This window comes from Ornithorhynchus anatinus, chromosome 5, assembly GCF_004115215.2.
Source record: "Ornithorhynchus anatinus isolate Pmale09 chromosome 5, mOrnAna1.pri.v4, whole genome shotgun sequence".
Lineage (NCBI taxonomy): Eukaryota > Metazoa > Chordata > Mammalia > Monotremata > Ornithorhynchidae > Ornithorhynchus > Ornithorhynchus anatinus.
The window spans coordinates 74,964,218-74,986,207 of NC_041732.1; the positions used below are offsets into that span (position 1 = coordinate 74,964,218).

The 21,990-nt window shown below is 49.5% G+C and overlaps 1 protein-coding gene across 14 annotated transcripts in view; it reads left to right on the plus strand.

Moving 5' to 3' along the window:
* Positions 1-14,533, plus strand: part of CEP104 (centrosomal protein 104) — a 65,410-nt gene extending 50,877 nt beyond the window's left edge. For 7 of the 14 annotated variants that reach the window (XM_029066340.1, XM_029066337.1, XM_029066338.1 and 4 more), the window contains 4 exons: positions 2,100-2,238; positions 3,849-3,916; positions 5,902-5,992; positions 11,031-14,533. In XM_029066340.1, coding sequence (XP_028922173.1) covers positions 2,100-2,238; positions 3,849-3,916; positions 5,902-5,992; positions 11,031-11,152 — 420 coding nt within the window. In that variant the 3' untranslated portion in view covers positions 11,153-14,533. Of the gene's footprint in view, positions 1-2,099; positions 2,239-3,848; positions 3,917-5,901; positions 5,993-11,030 lie in introns of those variants that run through there. The other 7 variants (XR_003759897.1, XR_003759898.1, XM_029066342.1 and 4 more) reach the window with 6 other exon arrangements.
* The last annotated feature ends 7,457 nt before the right edge of the window (positions 14,534-21,990 follow it).

Sequence of the window (21,990 nt, forward strand, 5' to 3'; positions counted from 1 at the left end):
CATCAGAACCGTGAGGCACTCTGCCTGCCTGTGAGAAGCTTACACTCTACCGAGGGAGATGTAAAAATAGTGACAGAGGGGTGTTCAGAACAGCCTGAACAATTGATCATATATAATAATGGCATTTGTTAAGCGCTTACTATGTGCAAAGCACTGTTCTAAGCGCTGGGGAGGATACAAGGTGATCAGGTTGTCTCTCGTGGGTCTCACAGTCTTAATGCCCATTTTAGAGATGGGGTAATTGAAGTACAGAGAAGTTAAGTGACCTGCCCAAAGTCACACGGCTGACAAGCGGCGGAGCCGGGATTTGAACCCATGGCCTCTGACTCCCCAGCCCAGGCTCCTTCCACTGAGCCATGCTCCTTCTCTGCTTGGTGCTTGCGTGCTTGCTATTTGGGTGAGGATAAGTGCTTGGGTGAGGATTCAAATAACTACCAGAGGCTGATGGGGGGAGACGTGGGGTGGTTTGGGGGACAGGTAGAAAGGGAATTCAGGCAAATGGGAGAGTGGGGATTCCTTAAACTTCTTTAGAACTTTTCTTTTGCGTAACTTCCCGAGTAGCTCCCAGCCCTGGCGCTCACTTTTCAGTGGGAGAGTGAGGAAGAGACAGTAGTGTGTAGTATTGGTATGTACTAAGGACTTACTCTCTGCAGAGCATTGTACTAACTTCTAGGAGAGAATATACAGGTGGGATTTAGGCTACCTGTTCCTCAAAGGGCTCACAAGGGAGGAGGACAAGGATCGCAGGGGACTGGGAGGAGGCAGGTTAGCCAAAGGCTAACGGGCCCCAGAGCTACCACTGGGAGTCTTTTTAGCCCAAATAGGGTAAGCCCAAGTCTGATGAGATTCTTGGGATGAGCACACCTTGGGAGTCTGGTTCAGAAAGTACGGGGACAGCCACCCCCAACACCCCTGAGGAGTCGGCGCTTATTCTTCACATCCATCCTCTCAACGGCAGTTTGGCAAAGCGGGGAGAATGGTACTTCTTACGGTACTTCTTCTGTGCTTACCCTTGCCAAGCACTGTATCAGACCCTGGTTGGTGATACAGATAGTCCGCTTGGACGCAGTCTCTGACCCCTGTGGGGCTCGGAATCTAAATAGGAGGGAGGACTGGTATTGAATCCCCGTTTCACAGATAAGGAAATTGTCTGTGACCAGCCCAAGGCCAGCCCGCAAGTGGCGGAGCCGGGATTGGAACCCGGGTCTCCGGACTCTCGGGGGTGCGGTCTTTCCACTAGGCCACCAGAATTCTAACAACTTTAAACCGAGTTTAAAAAGCAAAGTGACAGTTCGTACAGTTCAGAATTACCCATTTTTAGGCTAAATTTCTCATGATGAATCAAGTAACTGAGTGAATGCAACCTGTGATTGTGCAAAACAATTTGTCTTGCATCTTCTTTCCTTTCCCGGACCACCTCTGGTTTTAGCCAAACCTTGCTATTTCCCTCCCCGGTCTGGAGGGATGGTTTCTAAACGGAAACTTTAAAAACCCAGAGGCTCTCAAGAAAACTGTTCGGGGAATGACCCACTGCCCTGCCTCGGGGTTGGCAATTAATTGGATTTGGTTAGCCAATTGTGCTCCAGGTCTTTCCAGAAACGCTTAAGAAATTTCTGAAAAGTCCTTTCTGGAAGTACACCCGCAGCGAAATGACCATTTGATGTCTGTCTTAGAAGCCTGCCTAGAAAGACGGTGTTGGGCATATGAAGAAACCTGGTCAGGATGTGGCTTGAGAGTAGGTCATCTGATCTCTTCGGATGTCAAGAGCTGTGTCACCGGTCAGACGGCCATTTGATCTTTAACTAACCAGCCCTGCCTTTGTTCTGTTCTTCACATGACAATCTGGAATCGGAACAGAGAAATCCTCTTATTTTTTTTCTGGCAGAGCCTGGTGGTTTTGTGTCTCTAAACACCAGAGCAGTGAATGGCAGGGATGGAAAAATGGATGAGGTCAATTACCTCCAAGTCTCAAAACCACTCCTCGGAATAGCATGTGGATTGTCTGCCAATTGCCGGAGTCTATTATTTGGAAACGTTCCCCTTAGACGAGTTCTCTGTGTTCCGGACCGCGGGCCCGTACTCTGTGTATTTGACTGTAGGTGGTCGAGATAGCCAGCCTGACAGAGCACTTGCTGACCGAATGCGATCAGAAACGTGGCTTTGAGAAGTGTCGGCGCTGCAGTGAGGCTATTTCAAAGCAAGAGGTGTCCCAACACACAAAGATCAAGGCTTGCAATCGTGAGTAATGTTTACTGTGCCTAGCTTGGTTTAGAGTGTCGAGCCTGGCCTTGGCGGTGTTAGGGCTGGCCCAGCATCTGGCTCTGCCTTGTCACATTGGGGGATGGGCCTCGGTGCTGTTTGTAAGAGGAATGTTGGGAGATGAGAGGCAGGGACACCCCTCTGTGGCCCAACCCGAGGTCAGGAGGCCCAGGCTGCCGCATTCCACGTTCAGTCTTTACCCCTGGATCGGTCGTCCGTGATCAGTAGTCCAAGCACTTGACTCTGTTCTCCCACCCTTAAAGACGTATTTTATTCTCTCCCTCCCCACAGCCAGTCAAGCAGTGCGTCACCTCCCCGGGGGCCCCCAAAGGTGTGCAAGTCCCGGCAGCGGAGCGGTTGTCACAGTGTCAGTCCTTCGGTCTTTTCCCAGCCTGGTCGTTAAAACAGCAGCTAATCCATCCCGTTACCTGGACGCTTCTAACAGCTGTGGATCCGCGTGGGGGCGGGGGGAGTGGTGGGGCGATGGGGTTTGGCGCCTTCAACCCTTTTCCTAATCAGAATCACCGCCCTAGTCCCACTGCAAGTAGTCCCTGCGGTCCTACCGTCCTCGCTTTTTTCCTTTACCAATTCAAGAGCAGATTTTAGGGCTCATAGAAATGCAGCCCCAAAAGCCCATCCCTGAAATCACCACCACCATCTTAGGCAGTCAGGGAATCCTCTTGGAGTCCAGCTAGCCATGGGGCTGGTTCCTGGGTTTTGGAACCAGTCGCCACACAGACTCAAGAGATTAAGGATCCGTACCAGTTTTAATGAGAGTTAACAGGCCGCTAAATGCTTTAGCTTATGAAAAATGTCAACACTTAGGTCACAGGTAGCCCTTAGAATTCCCTAGTGAACTTATCAAGAAACAGCAGGAGTATTTGTACAGCACCTCTTTAAAAGAAATCCAGTATCAGATAGTTTCTTCCTAAAGGTAATACTTTTGCAAAAAGCACTGGCTGTCCCTTCCCCTAGAACTCTCTTCCTTTGAGCAGTCTCAGAGGTTTTTCCTAATCTGCAGCTGTCCCAGTCCGGTGTTCCCTGTCTAGAGAACCCCCAGTCAACTCTGCTAAAAGAGCCTCTCTCCCTGGTCCTAGGCCGCCTCCGACCCCCAAATAATAATAATGTTGGTATTTGTTAAGCACTTACTATGTGCAAAGCACTGATCTAAGCGCTGGGGGGATACAGGGCGATCAGGTTGTCCCTCATGGGGCTCACAGGCTTCATCCCCATTTTACGGATGAGGTAACTGAGGCCCAGAGAAGTTAAGTGCCTTGCCCAAAGTCACGCGGCTGACAAGTGGCGGAGCCAGGATGGAAGTTGTTCTTCTGCACCCCGAGCCTTTGATCATTTAACCCCAACTAGCTCTAAAACGGCCATTCTTCTCCCCTAACTACCCACTTCCTCCTCCTCCTTTTCCTTAATCCTGCCTGTGATTGGATTTGTTCCAGGTGATGCCATCGCCTCTGGGAAATGAGTTTTCCCTTTGGAAGGGGCAGCAAGGAGTGCATGATTTCCTTTTTCTTGGTGTGGGCCAGCTTAGCTTGACCGTCACAGTAACCCACAATGTTTTCCTTTGAAACATTTAGCCGCCAAACCGGAAAGACTAGCAAATCGCTGTCCGCTGTGTCATGAGAATTTTATTCCAGGAGAGGAGGTAAGGGGTAAAATGAATCGAACTGATTCTGGCATTCAATTATGTCGTCCATTATCACCTCAGTAAAGCCGCCTGGGTTAAAGTGATAGCAACCAAATGTGGCTGAAGAACGTGTGCTATTTTTCTTCTCAGAGATGTGTCTGGTTTCTTGAGGTCACTTCGTTGGGCGGTTTTGTTGTCGTTGTCGAGGGTGACGTGCCGAAGTCATGGTCAGCAGTGTCTTTGGAACTCCTACTATGTGCAGAATATTGTCACTCTGCTCTGGGGGGCTTACAGACAAAGGCACCTCCCCATGTTGGTTTTATGGGGGTGTCAGTGTCAGGTAAGCCTAAGAACAGGAGCAAGCAAGTCGAGCCCAAGAGGGTACGTAAGAAATGTAGCCAGGAGGTGATGCGTATCTGCTTGAGAACCGAGGCGGTGGTGATGCATGCCATAGTGAGTTAAAGGGGCATTCAGAGAAGAGTGCATAAAGTAGATGCGTTTTTAGGTGTTTGGTCAAACCGCCTTCCTCGAACCTTCCAGACAGGAGATGGAGGGGTCATTCATTCATTCAATAGTATATATTGAGCGCTTACTGTGTGCAGAGCACTGTACTAAGCGCTTGGAATGTACAATTCGGCAACAGATAGAGACAGTCCCTTCCCATTGACAGGCTTACCACAGGAGGAGGCATTGGAGATGGAGGGAATGGAGTAAACAGTGGGCCAAAGTGGGAGAGAGAATCTTGGGTGGGTACCGTGAAGGTTAGTTAGCCTTCTTAGACTGGAAAGCCCAAGCCAGGCGGGGCGTGAGAGAAAGGCAGCTGGAAATAGCAAAACAAAGCCAAGAGTTAAGAGGTTTAGTTTTACACAAGTCGCAGTAAGGTGTCACTGCGAGCTTCTCAGGAGGGCAGTGATGTAGTCTCATTGATTCAGAAAGGCAACTTGTGCTGCTGCTGTACATGAAACAGGGGAGGCAGGGAGGCTAGCAAGTAAACTGTTACACTAGGCCAGAAGAGCATCACCAGACCTGCTCATTGGCTAAGGTCTCCATAGCCCCAAACACAGTTGTTCTTCTGGAAAATGTTTGGGATAAAAAGGTGAGGATTCACGTTAGAGGCAGTGTGTTTTCTGGGATCACCCAGTAGTGATTTTGGGTCACAGCAGTATCCCACAACTGTACTCCCCAGTTTTACTTTGGAACAGAAGGGTTCAGGAGAAGACCTGCCTGTACTCGCTGAAGATCAGAGGTAAGTACGATTCCTGAGCTTTTGAAGGGCTGGAGTGTTATATGACTTTGTAAATTGCTTCTTCAGTAATCATCAGTTCTCCCATCAGTGGGTATTTGTGTTCTTGAAGAACCCTGCGTTGAGAAAAAGTGGCATTTTATCACTCACCTGTATCCAACTTCACACGCGTGGGCAGAACCGTGTCTTCCCCACCACCTCCCATTCTCTCCAGACAGGCATGCATTGTCCAGGGAAGGTTCCCTCGTTCTCCAGCAGCTTCCTATCCAAAGAACCTAGCGAAACACTTGCATTCTGGCAGAACTGACTTTACCGATGCATCGTTTGAAATTGGGTTTGCATTTTCCAGATAGCTATCCCCTTTGTGCGGGCTCCAGTGAGCACTAGTGTTCTTGGTGAACTTCCAGGATCGGTAGTGTAAAGCAAAGAAAGCAGAATTCTAGCAAACGTGGTTCTTCCCCACGGACAAGCAAGTCGCCGTTTAGAGGCTAGTGTTTGAAGTCGAGGTTATAGTAGTGTCCGGAAGGAGGTGTGGCGTGCTAGTCTACAGTCTTCCACGCACGAAAGTATTGTTCTTTTATTACACGTGAAGGCATTGTGTTGCAGAGTGAAAGAATGTAGTGTAGCAGAGCCCCGGCTGCATCTCCCCAATGTTTCCAAAGCAGCCGACTCTCGGTTTTCACGTTGAACGAGATCTTGCCTCTGATCCTGTGTCTCTCTTGCCTTTGTAACTCCCTGCTTGTCTCCTGGTTGATTCCAGGCTTGGAAAACCCATCTAATGGGGCAGGATGGCTGTACAGGGAATCCGCGCAAAGCTTCCTGTCTGCAGACGATGCAAACAGGGCAGCCCGGTAAGCTATTTCCTCCTCCCATCAGCAGCTTCGTGCCTATTTGACGCCCTGATCGTGGCAAGGCTCTGTTCTGGGTCATCTCATCTCGCTGTACCCTCGTTCCCATGCCTCCATCTACCACCTCCGTGCAGACGGCTCCCAAATCTGTGTCTCTCAGCCCCGGCGGATCTCACGATCCCTCTTGCCTCTGGGAAATCTCTCCTGGGTGGCCCGCCAGTACCTTAAGCTCTGTATGTCTAAAACTGAACTCTTAAGCTTCCCTCCTAAATCCTCTTGTTCATCTAACTTCCCCCTCACCCTCTCCCAACGCCCCCAAGTTACACCACCACCATCCTGCCTCTGGAACCTGCAAACTGGCCGTTGTCTTTGAGTCTTCCCGCTCTTTCAACCCCCACATCCAGTTACTAACTAAATCCTATTGGTTTTTTCCTCCTCAGAATTTTCCCGGTCTGCCCTCCCTCTCCATCCAAACAGCCACCACCCTGCTTCAGACACTTGTCACTTGCTGACTTGGCTACCGCACCAGCCTCCTCACTCGTCGCCGGCCTCCAGTCCACACCTCATTCTGCTGCCCAGATCATTTTCTTAAAAAGTCAGGCAGCTCATCTCTCCCCACTCCTCCAAGGCCTTCAGTGGCGACCCATTCTTCTCCTCAGCAAGTGGAATCTCCTCAAAGTTAGCTTGAAGACAATCTGGCCGCTCTCCCCCTCTTATTTATTTATCCTCCTCTCCCACTCCACCCCCAGTGCGGACACTCGGTGCTTCTCAAGCTAACCTCCTCTCCGTGCCTCGTTCTCACCTCTCCTGCCTCTGACCCCGTGCTCACACTCTTCCACTTACCTGGAACTACCTCCCCTTGCAAATCCTCCAGACTCCAGCTCTTCAAAGCCCTTCTGAAAGCGTGTCTCCTCCAGGAGGCCTCCCCGATTCATTTTTCTTCTCCAAGGTAGTTCCCCTCCCTCTCCACCCCCAACTACCCTCTCAGCATTCCTCTGCCAGTGACCACTTCTGCTCTGTGCTGCTTGACTTACGAAGTCTACGATTTAAGCACTTCCTCATTTGCGTATCTGTTTTCCTTTCTTTTTCTCTGAACATTATGTCGTGTCTGCCTCTCCCGCTAGACTGTAAGCTCCTCGAGAGCAGGGATCGCGTTTTTGAATTTTGTTGTGCTCTCCCAAGTGTTTAGGACAGTGCTCTGTGCCATGGTGAACTGGACCACTTGACCCCATCTGATTATCTCGTGTCACCTCTAGCACTTAACACATTACTTCATAAATGATTTGCAAGTGCTCTGCACACTCTTTGTGCTCCCTAAGTGCCCAGGAAAAACTGCTGGTCGATCTGTGCTGGGAAGGTCAGAGAGCAAATCTTGTCCCTAAGGCGGCCCGAAGGTGGCTAATGCTTTGGTCCCTTTCATTTCCATTCAGATTTTTGTCTGGAATTGGAGTTGATTATTGAGTGGAGAAATCAATGAGGCTGGGGGAAGTTGTATTTCTGGGTAAACCTGGAATTAACTTAAGGCCACAAAGCAGAACCTTGGTGTCTCTTCTCACTGACTTGGGGCAGGCTAAAATTCCCCAGCCCTACACTGAGAGTGGCCCGGAGGAGAGCAGAACGCTTGGCTAAGGGGATCTGGAGTCTTCCCAAACCCCTATCCTTAGAGGAGAAACAGGGCCACCTTGTTCCCTCACCTCCTAACCTTTCCCCCAGTTATCCAGAAGGAAGTTGCTGTTTTTAATAAATGCCTTCAACTTTGGAACAAAATTTGGGAGGAGAAAATGGCATTTTGTAGAAAACCCAAAACTTTTCAGACAAAATCAGTTGGTGAGATTTCAAAATCCATCCTGAAATGGTATCAATTTGATGACCTGGTCACCTTCTGGCTCTTGAGCTTGGTTTGACTGCTCTGTACCACCAGCTAGCGAGAGAACGCCGACGCTGAACACCCCCAAATCTATTCAGAAATCTGAATTCAGAGTGAATACCCAGGCTCCCCGCTACATGGTTTGCACTTTCTCGTGGCCACTGTATCTGCTGAGTTTAGTTTTTCACATTTTTTACCCAGGATGACTTGTTCAGCAAATGCTATTTTCTAGATGTATTTTTCTCTTCCAACCAGGAAAAGGTTTGACTCTCTAGATTCACTGTAGGCAGCAACCATTAGGATTGATCCAGGTCACTAAATAAAACACGAGGGCTTATTTTCTCTATTTCAACAGCTGTTGGGTCCCAGTGATTGGGCAAGGTGAGGCCCTTGCTGGTCTTCCTGTTACCCACACCCCCCCACCTACCTCACTCTCACTTGCATTCCAACCTAATTAAGAAGAAGAAGAAAAACTGTAGTATTTGTTAAGCGCCTCCTATGCTCCAGGCATTGTATTAAATTCTAGGGTAGATAGAAGCAGATTGGGTTGGATACAGTCTCTGTCCCATGTGGGGCTCACAGCCTCAATCCCCATTTTACAGATGAGGTAACCGAGGCACAGTGAAGTAACGAGTAACTTGCCCAAGTTCACACAGCGGATAAAGTGACGGAGCTGCGATTAGAACCCGTGACCCTCTGACTTCCAGGCCCGTATTCTGTCCGCTACACCATGCTGCTTCTTGAGGCTGATTCTTCTAGAGGCTAAGAAAATTTCTCTTTTTGAGTTCAGCTCCAGTCAGTCAATCCAGGCCTACGTATTGAACACTCACTGTGTGCGGAGCACTGTCCTAAGCGCTTGAGAGAGTATAATATAATAGACACATTCCCTGCCCACAGTGAGCTCACAGTCTAGAGAGGGAAACAGACATGAACAGAAATAAATTACAGTTACGTACATACGTGCTGTGGGGCCGGGATGGGGGATGAATAAAGGGAGCAGTCATGGTGACGCAGAAGGGAGTGGAAGAAAGGGAACAGGGGTTAGTCAGGGGAGGCTTCTTGGAGGAGATGGCCTTCAATAAGGCTTTGAAGGTGGGGAGAGTCGTCATTCCAGGCCAAAGATAGGACTTGGGCGAGAGGTTGACAGGGAGATAGACGAGGTTGAGGTACAATGAGTAGAGTATTAGAGGAGCCAATGTGCGGGCTGGGTTGTAGGAGAGTAATGAGGTGAGGTAAGGTGATTGCTTTAAAGCCGATGATAAGGAATTTCTGTTTGCTACGGAGGTGGATGGGCAACCACTGGAGGTTCTTGAGGAGTGGGGAAATGTGGCCGGTACGTTTTTTGTAGAAGAATGATCCAGGCAGCAGAGCGAAGGATGGACTGGAGTAGGGAGAGACAGGAGACAGGGAGGTCAGCAAGGAGGCTGGTACAGTAATCAAGGCGGGCTGGGATCAATGCTTGGATTAAGTGCTCCATCTCTGGTATTCCTCCTTCAACTGCCAACTACTATTGATATGGGTCTTATTCAGGTAGGCCGGACCGATTTCACATCACCCCATGGCCCAGATCTATATTATAGATGTACAAGAGAAGTAGTGGATCCTAGTGGAAAGACCGTGAGCCTGGAAGTCAGAGGACCTGGATTCTAATCCCAGCTTCTCCACTTGTCTGCTGTATGATTTAATTTCTCTATGCCTCAGTGCCCTCATCTGCAAAATGGGGATACGGTGCTGGTTCAGCTTCTTCCTGAAACTGTGAGCGCCATATGGGACCTGATCTTGATTATCTAGTATCAGTCCCAGTGCTCCATCTCTAGTATTCCTCCTTCAACTGCCAGCTACTATTGATATGGATTCTTATCTTATGGTGGCGCATAATAAGTACTTAACAAATACCGCCACTATTATTATTACTATCCTTATTATCCCTATCATGATCACAAGCCCCTTTACGATAGGTTAAAACAGGCTGGAGGCAGACTGGCAATCGGTAGACAAAAGGCTTGCTACAATCCAACCTACTCACTCTACTACTCGAACGCCAACCTGTTCTCCGTACCTTGCTCTCACCTGTCCCACCAGCAGCCCCCTGTGCCCCCATTCTCCCTTGGGCCTGCAACTCCCTCCTTCCTATCCAGCAGCCCACCACGCTCCCCTCCATCAAAACCCTCCTAACGTCCCATCTCCAAGGGATCTTCCCCGACTAAGCTCTTTATTCCCCCTACCCACCCTCCCTTCTTGACTCTGTACCCCTTAAGCAAAGTACCCTTTGATATTTACCCCAGTCCCACAGCACTTAAGTAAATATTCGTATACTCACTTTCTCCTATCCATAATCTGTTTTAATATGGCCTAGTGGAAAAAGCTTTGGGCCTGGGAGTCGGAGGACCTGGGTTCATTCATTCAGTAGTATTTATTGAGCGCTTACTATGTGCAGAGCACTATACCAAGCGCTTGGAATGTACATTGCGATCCTGGCTCCGCCACTTGTCTGCTGTGTGACCTTGGACGAGTTATTTAACTTCTCTGTGCCTCAGTGACTTCATTTGTAAAACAGGGATTAAGATTGCAGTCCCTCTGTGGGACATGTACTGCGTCCAACCCGATTATCTTATAACTACCCCAGGGCTCAATACAGTGCCTGGCACGCGGTAAGCACTTAACAAATACCATTTGAAAAATGTGTGTCTTCCCCTGAAAACTCTTGGCTCCTTGTGGGTAGGGATTACGTCTCCCTACTCTGTAGTATTGTACTTTCCTAAGCGCTCAGTACAGTTCTCTGCACAGAGTAAACATCCATTAAATACCTTTGATTAAAAATGGGCAAGTCATTCAAATTCTCTGTGGCTCAGTTTTCTCATCTGCAAAATACGGATTAAATACCCGTTCTTCCTGCTGTTTCTGAGACCCATGAGGGACAGGAACTGTGTCCAACCTGATTCTTGTGTCCATCCCAGTGCTCGGTGCATAGTAAACGCGGAACAAACATCACTATAATAGGGTGAAGACCGGCTGTAGGCAGGCTGGCATTCTGTGGTCCAAAAAAAAGGGTTCTCAAACCAACTCGATGCGCCTCAGTTCACGCTGCTTCCCCCACCACCAGCCCAGTTCATCATGAAGAACTCCCCAGTGAACGCATTCTGTGACTGATACGTCTCTGTGTTTATGCCACAGGTAAATCGGGAGCATCAACGATGACCAAATCGGGCCCTTTAGGATCAAGTATTGGAAGCAAGATACCTACCCCAAAAGGACGCCTGAATAAAAGCATTGGCAGAACATATGCGAAACAGTGATAACAACAGAATTTGTTTCCTCGATTCCATAAGCGACTGAACGAGTTTTCTACCGTGCTAAGGGTCCTTCCGTTGAGCCCGGCAGCATCGAATCGTCTTGCACCCCAAGCTCCAGGGGGCCGCTCGCTGGCCCCAGGCCACGTTGGCCGACTTCGCGCGTCTGTCACTTTGGTTCCGGCCCCCCCTTCGGTTCTTGCGGTAGAGCGAGGTTTATAGTCAGCCGAGTAGCCCACGTGGCCCAGTTCTGGCCGGATCTCTGAACATTCCCATTTTCGGCAGTATCCGGCTTTCAGAACCGACAGGAAGGCGGCTTGTTCTGTCCGAGCCGGGCCCGAGGTCACCTAACTGCTCCTAAAGCAGGAGGGACGATCTCGGCACCGTCTCCTTTATTTTACGGCCCAGCGTAACTTTCAGGAAACTACCCTAAGGATGTTTGGCAAATAGAACGTCTCCAGAACCGGCTTCGGTGGAGGCTCGCCAAAGTTGGCATTTAGTGCCACGCACCGCTTTTAGGTGACCCCAGCGGGGTTTGGCGGAGAGCAAAGGGCCAATTTCCCGGCACTATAGAACCTCATTTTGCACTCGAGAGGAAGCTGGGCTGCTCTCTTCCTCTTTGGCCCCATTATTGGCCTTCCTCTGGATGCAGTCAGTCAGGCTGGGTGGGAATTTTCAGTGGCTAGCCAGAGTGGGCTCCCCCCACAGTACCTGGAACAGGCCCAGAAAGTCCTAAAGAGACGAAGTTAATGCGATTCCCGTTTAAGGGTCCGTGCTCCCAGTGCACTGTAGCTCAACGCCGGTAGCCCTCCCTCTACCATTCTCCTAGTCCTATACTAGTGGGATTTCCCTTATCCCAGACCCCTCCTGCACAGTCCCCTGAACATAAATACAGTGGAAGTGAAAGCCACTGCTCTTCCCGAGGGACCTCAAGCCCTTTCACATGTGATTATTCCCCAAAGGACAAGATGGGATTGAAAATCCTTTCCGATCGCCATCACGGGATCATCAGGCAAGGCTCATAAATACAAGTCTAGAATTCTTTGGTTAAAAGAGAAAAAACAGCCCCAGATTTTTATCTGTGTATAATCTGGTGGGGAGGATCTGTCGACCCTTTTGAGCAGGCCCGAAACCTGCATGTCTATGGAGTCTATTCCAGTAGTTGTTAAACCCAAGCCAGCTCAGTCTTCACTCCAGATTGTCTTCTGTCCACGAGGCATCAGACCATCATTTTGAAAGCTTTACCTTTTTTAATTAAAGATGTGGTACATTCCAACTTTAAAAAAAAAAATACTGAAAATAGCGAGAGAGAAAAATAGAGGTACTGAGTGTTCCAGTGAGAAAGTGGATGTCTTTCAATCACCTTGCTAGAGCAATCCCCGTAGAAAGCAGCCAGTGGCAGCTGAGATGTTCCATCCCCTTTCCCCCGACCCAATCCCCTCCCCTCCGGACACCCCAAACTGCATCCTGAGGGGAAACTCGAGAAACAGCACGTCCCCTCACTGCATTAAACTAGCAACATGTGTGCAGGTTAACTGTCAAACTTCGGTCATGTCACCTTGCTAAAGGTTTAAAAATTGATGCACTTTGAGAAGCGACAAGCTTGTTTTTGTCAGAATTGCCATAAAATAGTATGTGTTCTAATCTGTAAAGCTGCCAGCCAAACAGAATCCATTAGTATTAGAAGAGACCGCCTTTCTGGGTCCCCTTGACTGTTCTGGAGAACCGCTTTTGAGACTCCTGACTACCTTTAAATGTTGCTGAAGAAAAAGCGATCCTATATAAGGTATATTGGATTTAGCATTTTATGAAGTCAGCATCTGAGAGGAGCCTATTGATTTAAACAACTGGTTCTCACCATTTCTAAAGAGATGTTCTCATCTACCAACTATACTTTAAGATAACGTGAAAGTACCCACCTTATAAATCGATCAAAATAGAACATTACTCTTTAAAGTCTATGTTGGTTGGAATGGCAGAGTCCTCTTTCCTCTATCAAGACATTCTCACTTTTTTTTTCCCCGAAATATTAGCTGGGCAAGCAAGCAGTTAGCTTAGTCATCACAAGCTTGGCTTGAGTAGAAAGTAGGGATGTGTATATTGAAAACAAGTCTGTTTCTGGCTTCTTGCCGTTTAACTGTTTTTCTAAATTGGGTTATCAAAAAGAAATGAAATATCCAGAAAGATTCCATGGGAAATAATGTCCTTATTTTGCCAGGGACTACTTATAAGAAAGGAGTTAAGAGGAAAGGAAAGTCCAGAAGAAAAGAGCTTATAAACTCTATGGTCTAATAAGACAAGAGTGTCCAGTTTTTACCTCTTTGAAGTTAACAGTGATCAAAATGGGCATAATTAAAAGCATTACACTTTAAATATTTGACAGAGTACAAATGTATAAGCATTTTAATACGAATTTTGCAATTCTTTATCATTTTAATTTACATTCATTTCCATGTCCAGTGTTTTTGAAGCAACAGAAATGGTGGTGTAATTATTGTAGCCACGTATGTAGCGAGCAGTTTTCCCTGGGTGCCTCTCCTGGCACACACAGCCTCTGCCAGGTAGTTTGTCCCAAAAATGCTGAAAGGAAAAATATTTTCACTTCTGAAAGAAAAACTCATGCCTTTCCAGGAAGACCTGGTAGTGTAAATGCAGCACTGAAGCCCTAAGAAATGTTGGGAGTTGCTTAGCCCCAAAGATGAATTGTAGTGCTTTTGCTTCTCTAAAGCAAGACAGTTACCACACTGAGGTTTTCCCTCAGAGCCTGACAACCAAAATGACAAGTGAGTCTTTTGAGAAAAAAGCACTAATTAGAATGAATTGACATCCTTTGGTTTGGACAGAAAGGAACCAGATTGCTGAATCAGTAGTGTGGGATGGAATTAATTCTTAAGAGATTGAGGAGTAACGTTTTACAATGTGTGGTCGATTGTTCTCTTTGATGTCATTAACAATATTCTGCCGTTAACCACAATAATGTTTTCACTCCAGTGGGTAGTAAATTAATCTTATTTTGTCACCCAAATATGGGGACATTTATTTTCTGTACCTACTCAATTTGTAGTGTTCCATCTGGGTGAGACGGCATGCACATTATAGGATCTTTTCTGCACACAATTTGAAATTAAAAGCGACACTTGAAACTCCAAAACTGACTTTTTCAAATCTGATCTTCTCGCCCTAACATTCCCCAACCTACATTACTGTTGAATGTAAAAAGAAATAAAGAAGAGCAGCCTGGAATCAGTGGTAAACGATCGAATGGTACTCGCTTATTCACAGTCGGTAAAATGTCCTGCTAAAAAGAAAGTCTAGGGTACGCCATTTTCAACTCAGCTGTCTTTTTTGGAAATATTGCCTTTAAAAATAAAAACCGATTAAAATACAGACCGACTTTTATTGTTCCACGCTTTTAAATAATTTTCTACTGTACTTTCCCTAAGCACTTAACTCTGCTTGCAGGTGCTCAGTAAGTACCATTGATTGCATCGAGCAGTTATCTGGACCTCTGTCCCCACAAAGAGACGTTGCAGGGGGTCAGCCAGACTGATAAACCTGCGCACCTCCAGTCCCACCTCAGAACCTCCCAGGTGGAATTGGGAGAATCATTTTCAACCTGCTGGCAGAACAGACATAGTCGGGGTTTCTTTAAACCCCGCTTCTCCCTGTCATCGGGATGGCCCTGATCCATGTCTCACACACTTTGTTCTTGATTTCAGTGGTATTTATTAAATACTATGTTTTAAGCACTGTTCTAGGCACTGGGGTAGATACACATTTGTCGGTTAGAACCCGGTGCCCATCCCACATGGGGCTCACAATCCAAGGGAGGGCGATCGGGTATTGAATGCCCATTTTACAGTTGAGGGAACTGAGGCCCAGCAGACAAGCGGCACAGCTGGGATTACAACCCAGTTTCCCCGACTCAGACCCATATACTCTCCATTAGGCCACCATATTTATCCCTGGCAAAACTTGGGTCGCAACAGCCAAGGAGGTCCCGAGACTGGGGAATTTGGGATCCTGCCTCCCCGTGTCCCGGCTCTGCTCTTCCCTTCTGAACACGGCTCTGCCGATTTGGGGCAAGGACAGACCGCCAGCAATAGGCACTGGGGATACGTGTGTGGGAGTGGATATGTGTAGAAAGCTGCTGAGATGCTAAATCCCTACTCTGAAGCCCCGGCCTTGAAGCTGCCATTTCCCCGATTATTTGCAAGTCTGAATCAGGTGATGGATCTTCCCAACCGGGGAGACCAGAATTTAAGGTTAATGGCCACATCTCAGGTTTAGATTTTCCCCCAAAGAAGGGAAAAGGCATGGAGCCTCCCCCTGTGTGCTTCAATAAACACAAGGAAGGCCAGTAGCCCGCCCTGCTCTCCCCACTTGTACAAAGCAAGCCAGAGAGAAAATATGCACTTCTCTAAAAGAGGCAACTGTGTTTTAGAAAGGAAAAATTCTGGTAGAGACACCATTTTCTCTACTTCTTGTGCCTTGATCATCAGGTGACAGGTTTCTATTCCACAAAAGGGAATTTCTAAAGGTAGCCCAAGCTCTTCCCCTAACTCAGATGGTCTGGCTTTTATATCTCCTCTGGGAGGGCTGGGATGGCCACACCAAGCAAGCCTAAGGATTAGAGCTAGTCCAAAATTTCCAGAGAAATGGGTTCAGGGTCCTGGGAATCTAGCCCATCTCTGGCTAGTAAACTTTATTTCCTAATGAAATTAACCTAGGCTATGGAAGGGTGTAATTGGATAATGCTGATAAGCCTATTTTTAACTGTGTCCACAGTATGGAATTGCAGCCGCAAACTTGTTGACCGGTGTCAGGGGATCAGGTATTCTGGAGACCTCAAAGAGTGGGTGGCAGGCACTGAGACTGTTACCCAGAAAATGCTTTCAGGCTCAGAGGACCAAACTGGTGAAGGCCATCGTTCCCTTACTCGCTCACTGGCACCATCTTGAAAACTCACACCTCTGACCCAGTTGAAAAGTTGTGGTTATTACTGTCTTATGCCGTCGAGTCATGTCCGACCCATAACGACATGACACATCTCTCCCCAAACGCTCCACCTCCATCTGCAATCGTTCTGGTAGTGGATCCATAGAGTTTTCTCGGTAAAAATACGGAAGCAGTTTACCTCCGTCTCCTTCCGCGCAGTAAACCTGAGTCTCCGCCCTCAACTCTCTCTCGTGCCACTGCTGCCCAGCACGGGGGAGTTTTGACTTGTAGCAGATTGCCTGCCACTCGCTAGCCGCTGCCTAAGCTAAGAAAGGAACGGACAGGCCTCTGCTTGACTCTCCTTCCCACAGTCGAGACTGGTAGAGGACTGGAAACTCTCCAGGTGCGACCCTGAAAGGTGCAGTTGGAAAGGGGCAGGGTTTATTCCTTGAATGTGCTGTTCATGCAGGCAGTCTTGGGGAAACTGATCCCATGTGCTTTTCTGGTTTCTCCAAATTATCATCTTCCCCTGCCACGATTGCAGCTGCTTTCTGATCAAGTCCTCCCTCTCCCATTCATCAAACCTGACTCGATCTGCACCAAAATGGCCCAGTTTCCTGCCTCGCTCGTCAGATTAAAGATTCCGTCCATTCTGGAGCCTGGAAGGAAGCAAGATGATACTTTGGAAGGTAGTAAATCAACAGGAGAACTGTAAAACCTACGATTAATTTAACAGCCGCTATGCCTCTTGACCTCAGTGGTGCCGTGGTGAAACTGACAGAGCCATAATGACAGCTAAATAACTAAACTAATTACAGAGACGTCTTTCGCATCCCGCTTTAAAAGCTGTCTGTAATTAGCCGCTCTTTGAAGATGAAGTTCCTAAAACCTCTTTTAAATCCTTTGGTTAGGAGAAAAGGGAACTTTTGCAAGGATTTCCCTTTCCTCTCTGGTTTGTGGGCTAAAGATCTTTGGGGTTGGCAGTGTGCGGTCAATAAAGTGAGGTGTTTTGTTGGCCGGGGAGGAGACATTTTGACCCACTCTCTTCTGTCTCTTAATAGAATTGTCCTTCTTCTTGTGACAGTGATGAATAATTGGGATATTTATTAAGGATTTACTCTGTGCCAAGCATAATGCCAAGTAGTGGGATAGATTCAACCCAGCCCTCTCCCTTCATTCTTCTAACGCCAGCATACTCACTGTACCTCAACCTCCGGCCACGCACCCCTCACCCGCTTCCTGCCTCTGGCCTGCAACTCCCTCTCCCTTCATATCCTACAGACCACCACTATCCCCTCCTTCAAAGCCTTATTAAAATCACATCTCCTCTGAGAGGTCTTCCCCGAGGTCTTCCCCGACTAAGCCTTCATTTCCCCTCTTCCCTCTCCCTTCTGAGTCACCCCTGCACTTAGATTTGCACCTTGTATTTGCCCCAACCCTCAGACCTACAGTCTCATCATATCATCAGTGGTATTTATTTAGCACTTCCTATGTGCGGAGCACTGGACCGAGCACTTGCCCATGCTCCTTGCAGCCATTAGGTTGGGGTAGAGATAACCACCGCTGCCTGACGATCTTCTCTGCCCTCCTGTCCCAGGTGACCCTGGGGTACCGACCATCTCAAGGTCAAATGCTACCTCGTGACCTCCCGAGCCAGCAGGCGGAACTCGGAAGTGAGGGTGGGAAACCGCCCCCGCGACCCAAACTGCCAGATGGACAGCCCGAGCTGGGAATACAGGAGGTGCCCCTCGCCCCCGTGCCAATCAAATTAGGAATGGAGGAGGGGGGAGGGCAGAGATTGGATAAACTGAGGCCGGAAGCTGGAACGGCCTAAGGGCACAGGTGATAAATACCTGCCGCCTCTAACCTTCCGTGCAGAGGAATGGGACTCGCGGCAGCCGGCTGCGGGTCGCCTCTGTCCAGAGCGTGAGAAGGCCGCTCTGCCTGCACCATGTGAGGAGCCGTGGGTTGGGTGAGTGTCCCGTCCTGCTGAGAGCTCGTGGGGTTGGAAGCCAGATGCTTCACCATGGGGATGAGTCGTTTAAAATGGATTTGATGTTTAAGTGGGTGCCTGCCCAGGGGGACGTGAACAGGGTGGGAGCTAAACGCCTCACTGAGAGCGAGTAGCACATAAGTGGATTTGATGTCTAAGTGGGTGCCTCCCTAGTGGGACGTGAATATGGTGGGAGCTAGCCGCCTCACCAAGCGCGAGTAACCATAAGTGGGTAATGCATAACTGGGTTTAACGCATAAGTGTACGTAACGCATAAATGTACGTAACTCATTAGTGTTTAACGCATCAGTGTATTTAACGCAAAGGTGGATTCCTCCTGGGTGGGGCGAGCACATGGCGGGAGCCAGCCCCCTCGCCACGTTGCGAGGAAATCATAAGTGGGCTCGGGTGTCCTGCCACACGCAAGTGTATTCCTCCCATTAGGGAAGCTCTAACACCATATTCCTCCCAAAGGGGAAGCTTTAAAACCATGTTTCCCCCAAAAGGGAAGGCCGATTGTAGCGTCTAAATAATTAATTAATTCAATGCGCCCCGCAGAATAAATTGTATACAAAACTCAGGTTTTCCATCCCCGGCCTCTCTCTCTCTCTCTCGCCGCGCCGATTCTGAAAGAACCCGTCCCCGGCGACGGGTGACACCTCCCCGTTGTTTAGTTCTCAGAAACGGGGCAGAGGCAGAAAGTGTGACTCTCGGGCTGTGGGCTGGACCGCCCCGCAGCCACCCTGGCAGTGTCGCCCGCTCTGACTTGGAACGAACGGCTGAGTGGCCTTGGCCCCCACCCAGGGACTGTATGCTGATCCCGGGGCCTGCGACCCCGGCCTCCCCCAGCCCCTGCTTAGTCCTCCGTCCGTGCCTCCTTGGGCTTCCAGGGGCCAGAGCCAACACCATTCTGCCGAGGGGCTCCACAAGAGGCCCGCGGACCTTACGGCAAAATAACGTTTCATTGGAGCTACCGGTTGGCCCCAGCGTGGGTCCCGGCCCGAGGAGGGCCCGAGGGAAACAGGGCGGGCTCAGAGGAAGATGACGGGCCGGGCGCAGCGCAGAGCCCGGCTGTGCACGGCCTCCCCCGTGTGCAGCAGGGAAGGGGCGCTGAGCCTGCGCACCAAGAGCAGGTGGCGGTAGGAGCCCGGGTCCCGGTTCAGGGGGCTGCCGTGGGATCACCCCACGCCGAAGGTGCGGAAGCCGGCCTGGGCCTGGGCTGCGGGCACGTGCCCAGGAAGATGTCCTCGATGGGGAAGAGCGGCAGCGGATCGCAGGCGGGCAGCAGGCGGCGGGCCAGAGGGCCGGCCAAGAGGATGCCCCCCGGCCCCCGGCGTAGGGTGGTAGGGCCGGTCCCAGAGCTCGGGCGGGATGAAGTACTGGCTGCGCCAGTTTTGGACGGGCCGTACGTGGCACCCACGAAGAGGCGGGACAGGTGCGGGTCACCCTTGCGGCCCGGAGTTGGCCGGGTGCACCAACACGTCGTCGTCGCTCTGGAGGACAAGACGGCTCAGCGCGGGGCAGGGAGGGGACTCGGGGGACTCTCCCCAGTGCCTTCTGGGTCATCTCGACTTGCTCCCTTTATTCCCTCCCACAGCACTTACGTTCACATCTGTAATTTTCTTTCTTTCAATTCTGTCTCCTTGTAGTCTGTAAGCTCCTTGTGGGCAGGTGTACCGGGGTGGGACCGGCTGCATAGACTACCCGTCCCCCGTATATCGATAATAACGGAATACGGAAGAAAGAGGTGGATAAGTCCAGGTTGATAGTTTATTCAGAGTGGAACGCGGGGGGGGCTTATCCACACAACGGTCCGTGGCGGCCAGCGGACTTGGAGACATCACACCGCACCCTCTCCCGCATCCCCTCTGGGGTGCCAAGAACAGAGTGGGCCCTGGATGGGCGGAGGGGAGGGAGGCATCGGCCACCTGGCTCGATGCTCCCTTCCAGATATCTCTGGGGCCCCAAGATTAGCGAAGCGGTATGTCCTAGGCGGTCATTAATTTATGGTCTTGTTGCTGCTGTGGGGCCTCCTTCCTCCAACTGGTCCGTCTTCCTCCCACCCAGGGTTGGCGCTAACCTGGCGCCGTGCAGTTAACGAGGCAGGATGGAGCGGGCGTCGGCCTTGACTGTGCTAGCCCAGATGCTTCCCATGGAGTCTGACCGTACAGCAGGGAATGGGTCTGTTATAGTGTACTCTCCCAAGCGCTTAGTACAGTGCTCTGCTCTGCCCACAGCCAGCGCTCAATTCATTCATTCAATCGTATTTATTGAGCGCTTACTGTGTGCAGAGCCCTCACCTCCTCCAAGAGGCCTTCCCACACTGCGCTCCCCGCTTTTTCCCTCTGCTCCCTCTACCCCCTCTTCACCTCTCTGCAGCTAAACCCTCTCCTCCCCCCTTTCCCTCTCCTCCTCCCCCTCTCCCGTCCCACCCCCTCAGCACTGTACTCGTCCGCTCGCCTGTATATATCTTCATCACCCTATTTGTTTATTTTGTTTAATGAGATGTACATCACCCTGATTCTATTTATTTGCCATTGTTTTATGAGATGTTCTTCCCCTTGACTCTATTTATTGCCATTGTTCTCGTCTGCCCGTCTCCCCCGATTAGACTGTGAGCCCGTCAAAGGGCAGGGACTGTATCTGTTGCCGATTTGTCCATTCCAAGCGCTTAGTACACTGCTCTGCACATAGTAAGCGCTCAATAAATACTATTGAATGAATGAATGTACTAATAACTATGATTGATTGGCTGACTGACAGTCCTTCCCAAGCCTGCCAGGCCGGACCCCCAGACCCATCCCTCCCCTTCCCAATATCTTGCCAGTCCTACCCGATAGACTTTCCAGCTTTAGCCACGTCCTGCCTAGAGGCAGGGTCATGGCCGAGAAGACCCTTTGAGCTTTTGTTAGGCACTTTCTATGCATCAAGTGTTGTTCTAAAAGTGCTGGGGTTAATAGAAGCTTCTCAGGTGGGCCACAGTCCCTGTCCCACGCACAGCTCACAGTCTAAGTACGAGGTAATAGGATTGAATCCCCGTATTACAGCTGAGACACAGAGAAGTTAAGTGACTTGCCCAAGGTCTCACAGAAAACAAGTGGCAGACCAGGGATTAGAACTCGGGTCTTCTGATTCTCAGGCCGGTGCTCCTTCCGCTAGGAGCCCATTTCTAAACCTTCCGCCTGAAGATTCACCTTCCCCCCGGCCACTCACTCCCCTTCCCCCCAATTCCCCACTTCCACTTAATCCATCAATAAAAATAGAATTTGGTGCCTAATGTATGTTGATCATTGCACAGCAGGCACCCACTGAGCCCAGAACACTATACTGAGCACCACCTCAGGCCAGACACAGTCCCCGTTCCAAATGAGGCTCACAGTCTTAATCCCCACTTTACAGACGAGGTAGTTGAGGCCCAGGAAAGTGAAGTGAAGTGACTTGCCCAAGATCACACATCAGACATGTGGCGGAGATGGGATAAGCGCTTAACAAATACCAACATTATTATTATTATTATTAGAACCCAGGTCTAACTCCCAGGCCCGTGCTCTCTCCACTAAGCCACGCTGTGAGCCCCAGAGAGCTCATGCCTATCCTAAACTCTGGAATTTGGGATGGTGCCCTGTATGACAGAAAGGATTTTTCCCACAACGGAAGAAAAGACCCCTTTATCAACTAATCATTCAATTGTATTTATTGAGCACTTACAGTGGGTAGTAAGGTCTTACCCTAAATCAATCTGTGGAATAGGTCTGTTTATTGTTGTGCTCTCCCAAGCGCTTAGTAAGATGCTCTGCACACAGTAAGAGCTCAGTAAATACGAATGACTGATATAGAGCAGTTACTCTATGCAGAACAGTGTACTAAGCGCTTGCGAGAGTATAACAGAATTGGTAGACACGTTCCCTCCCAC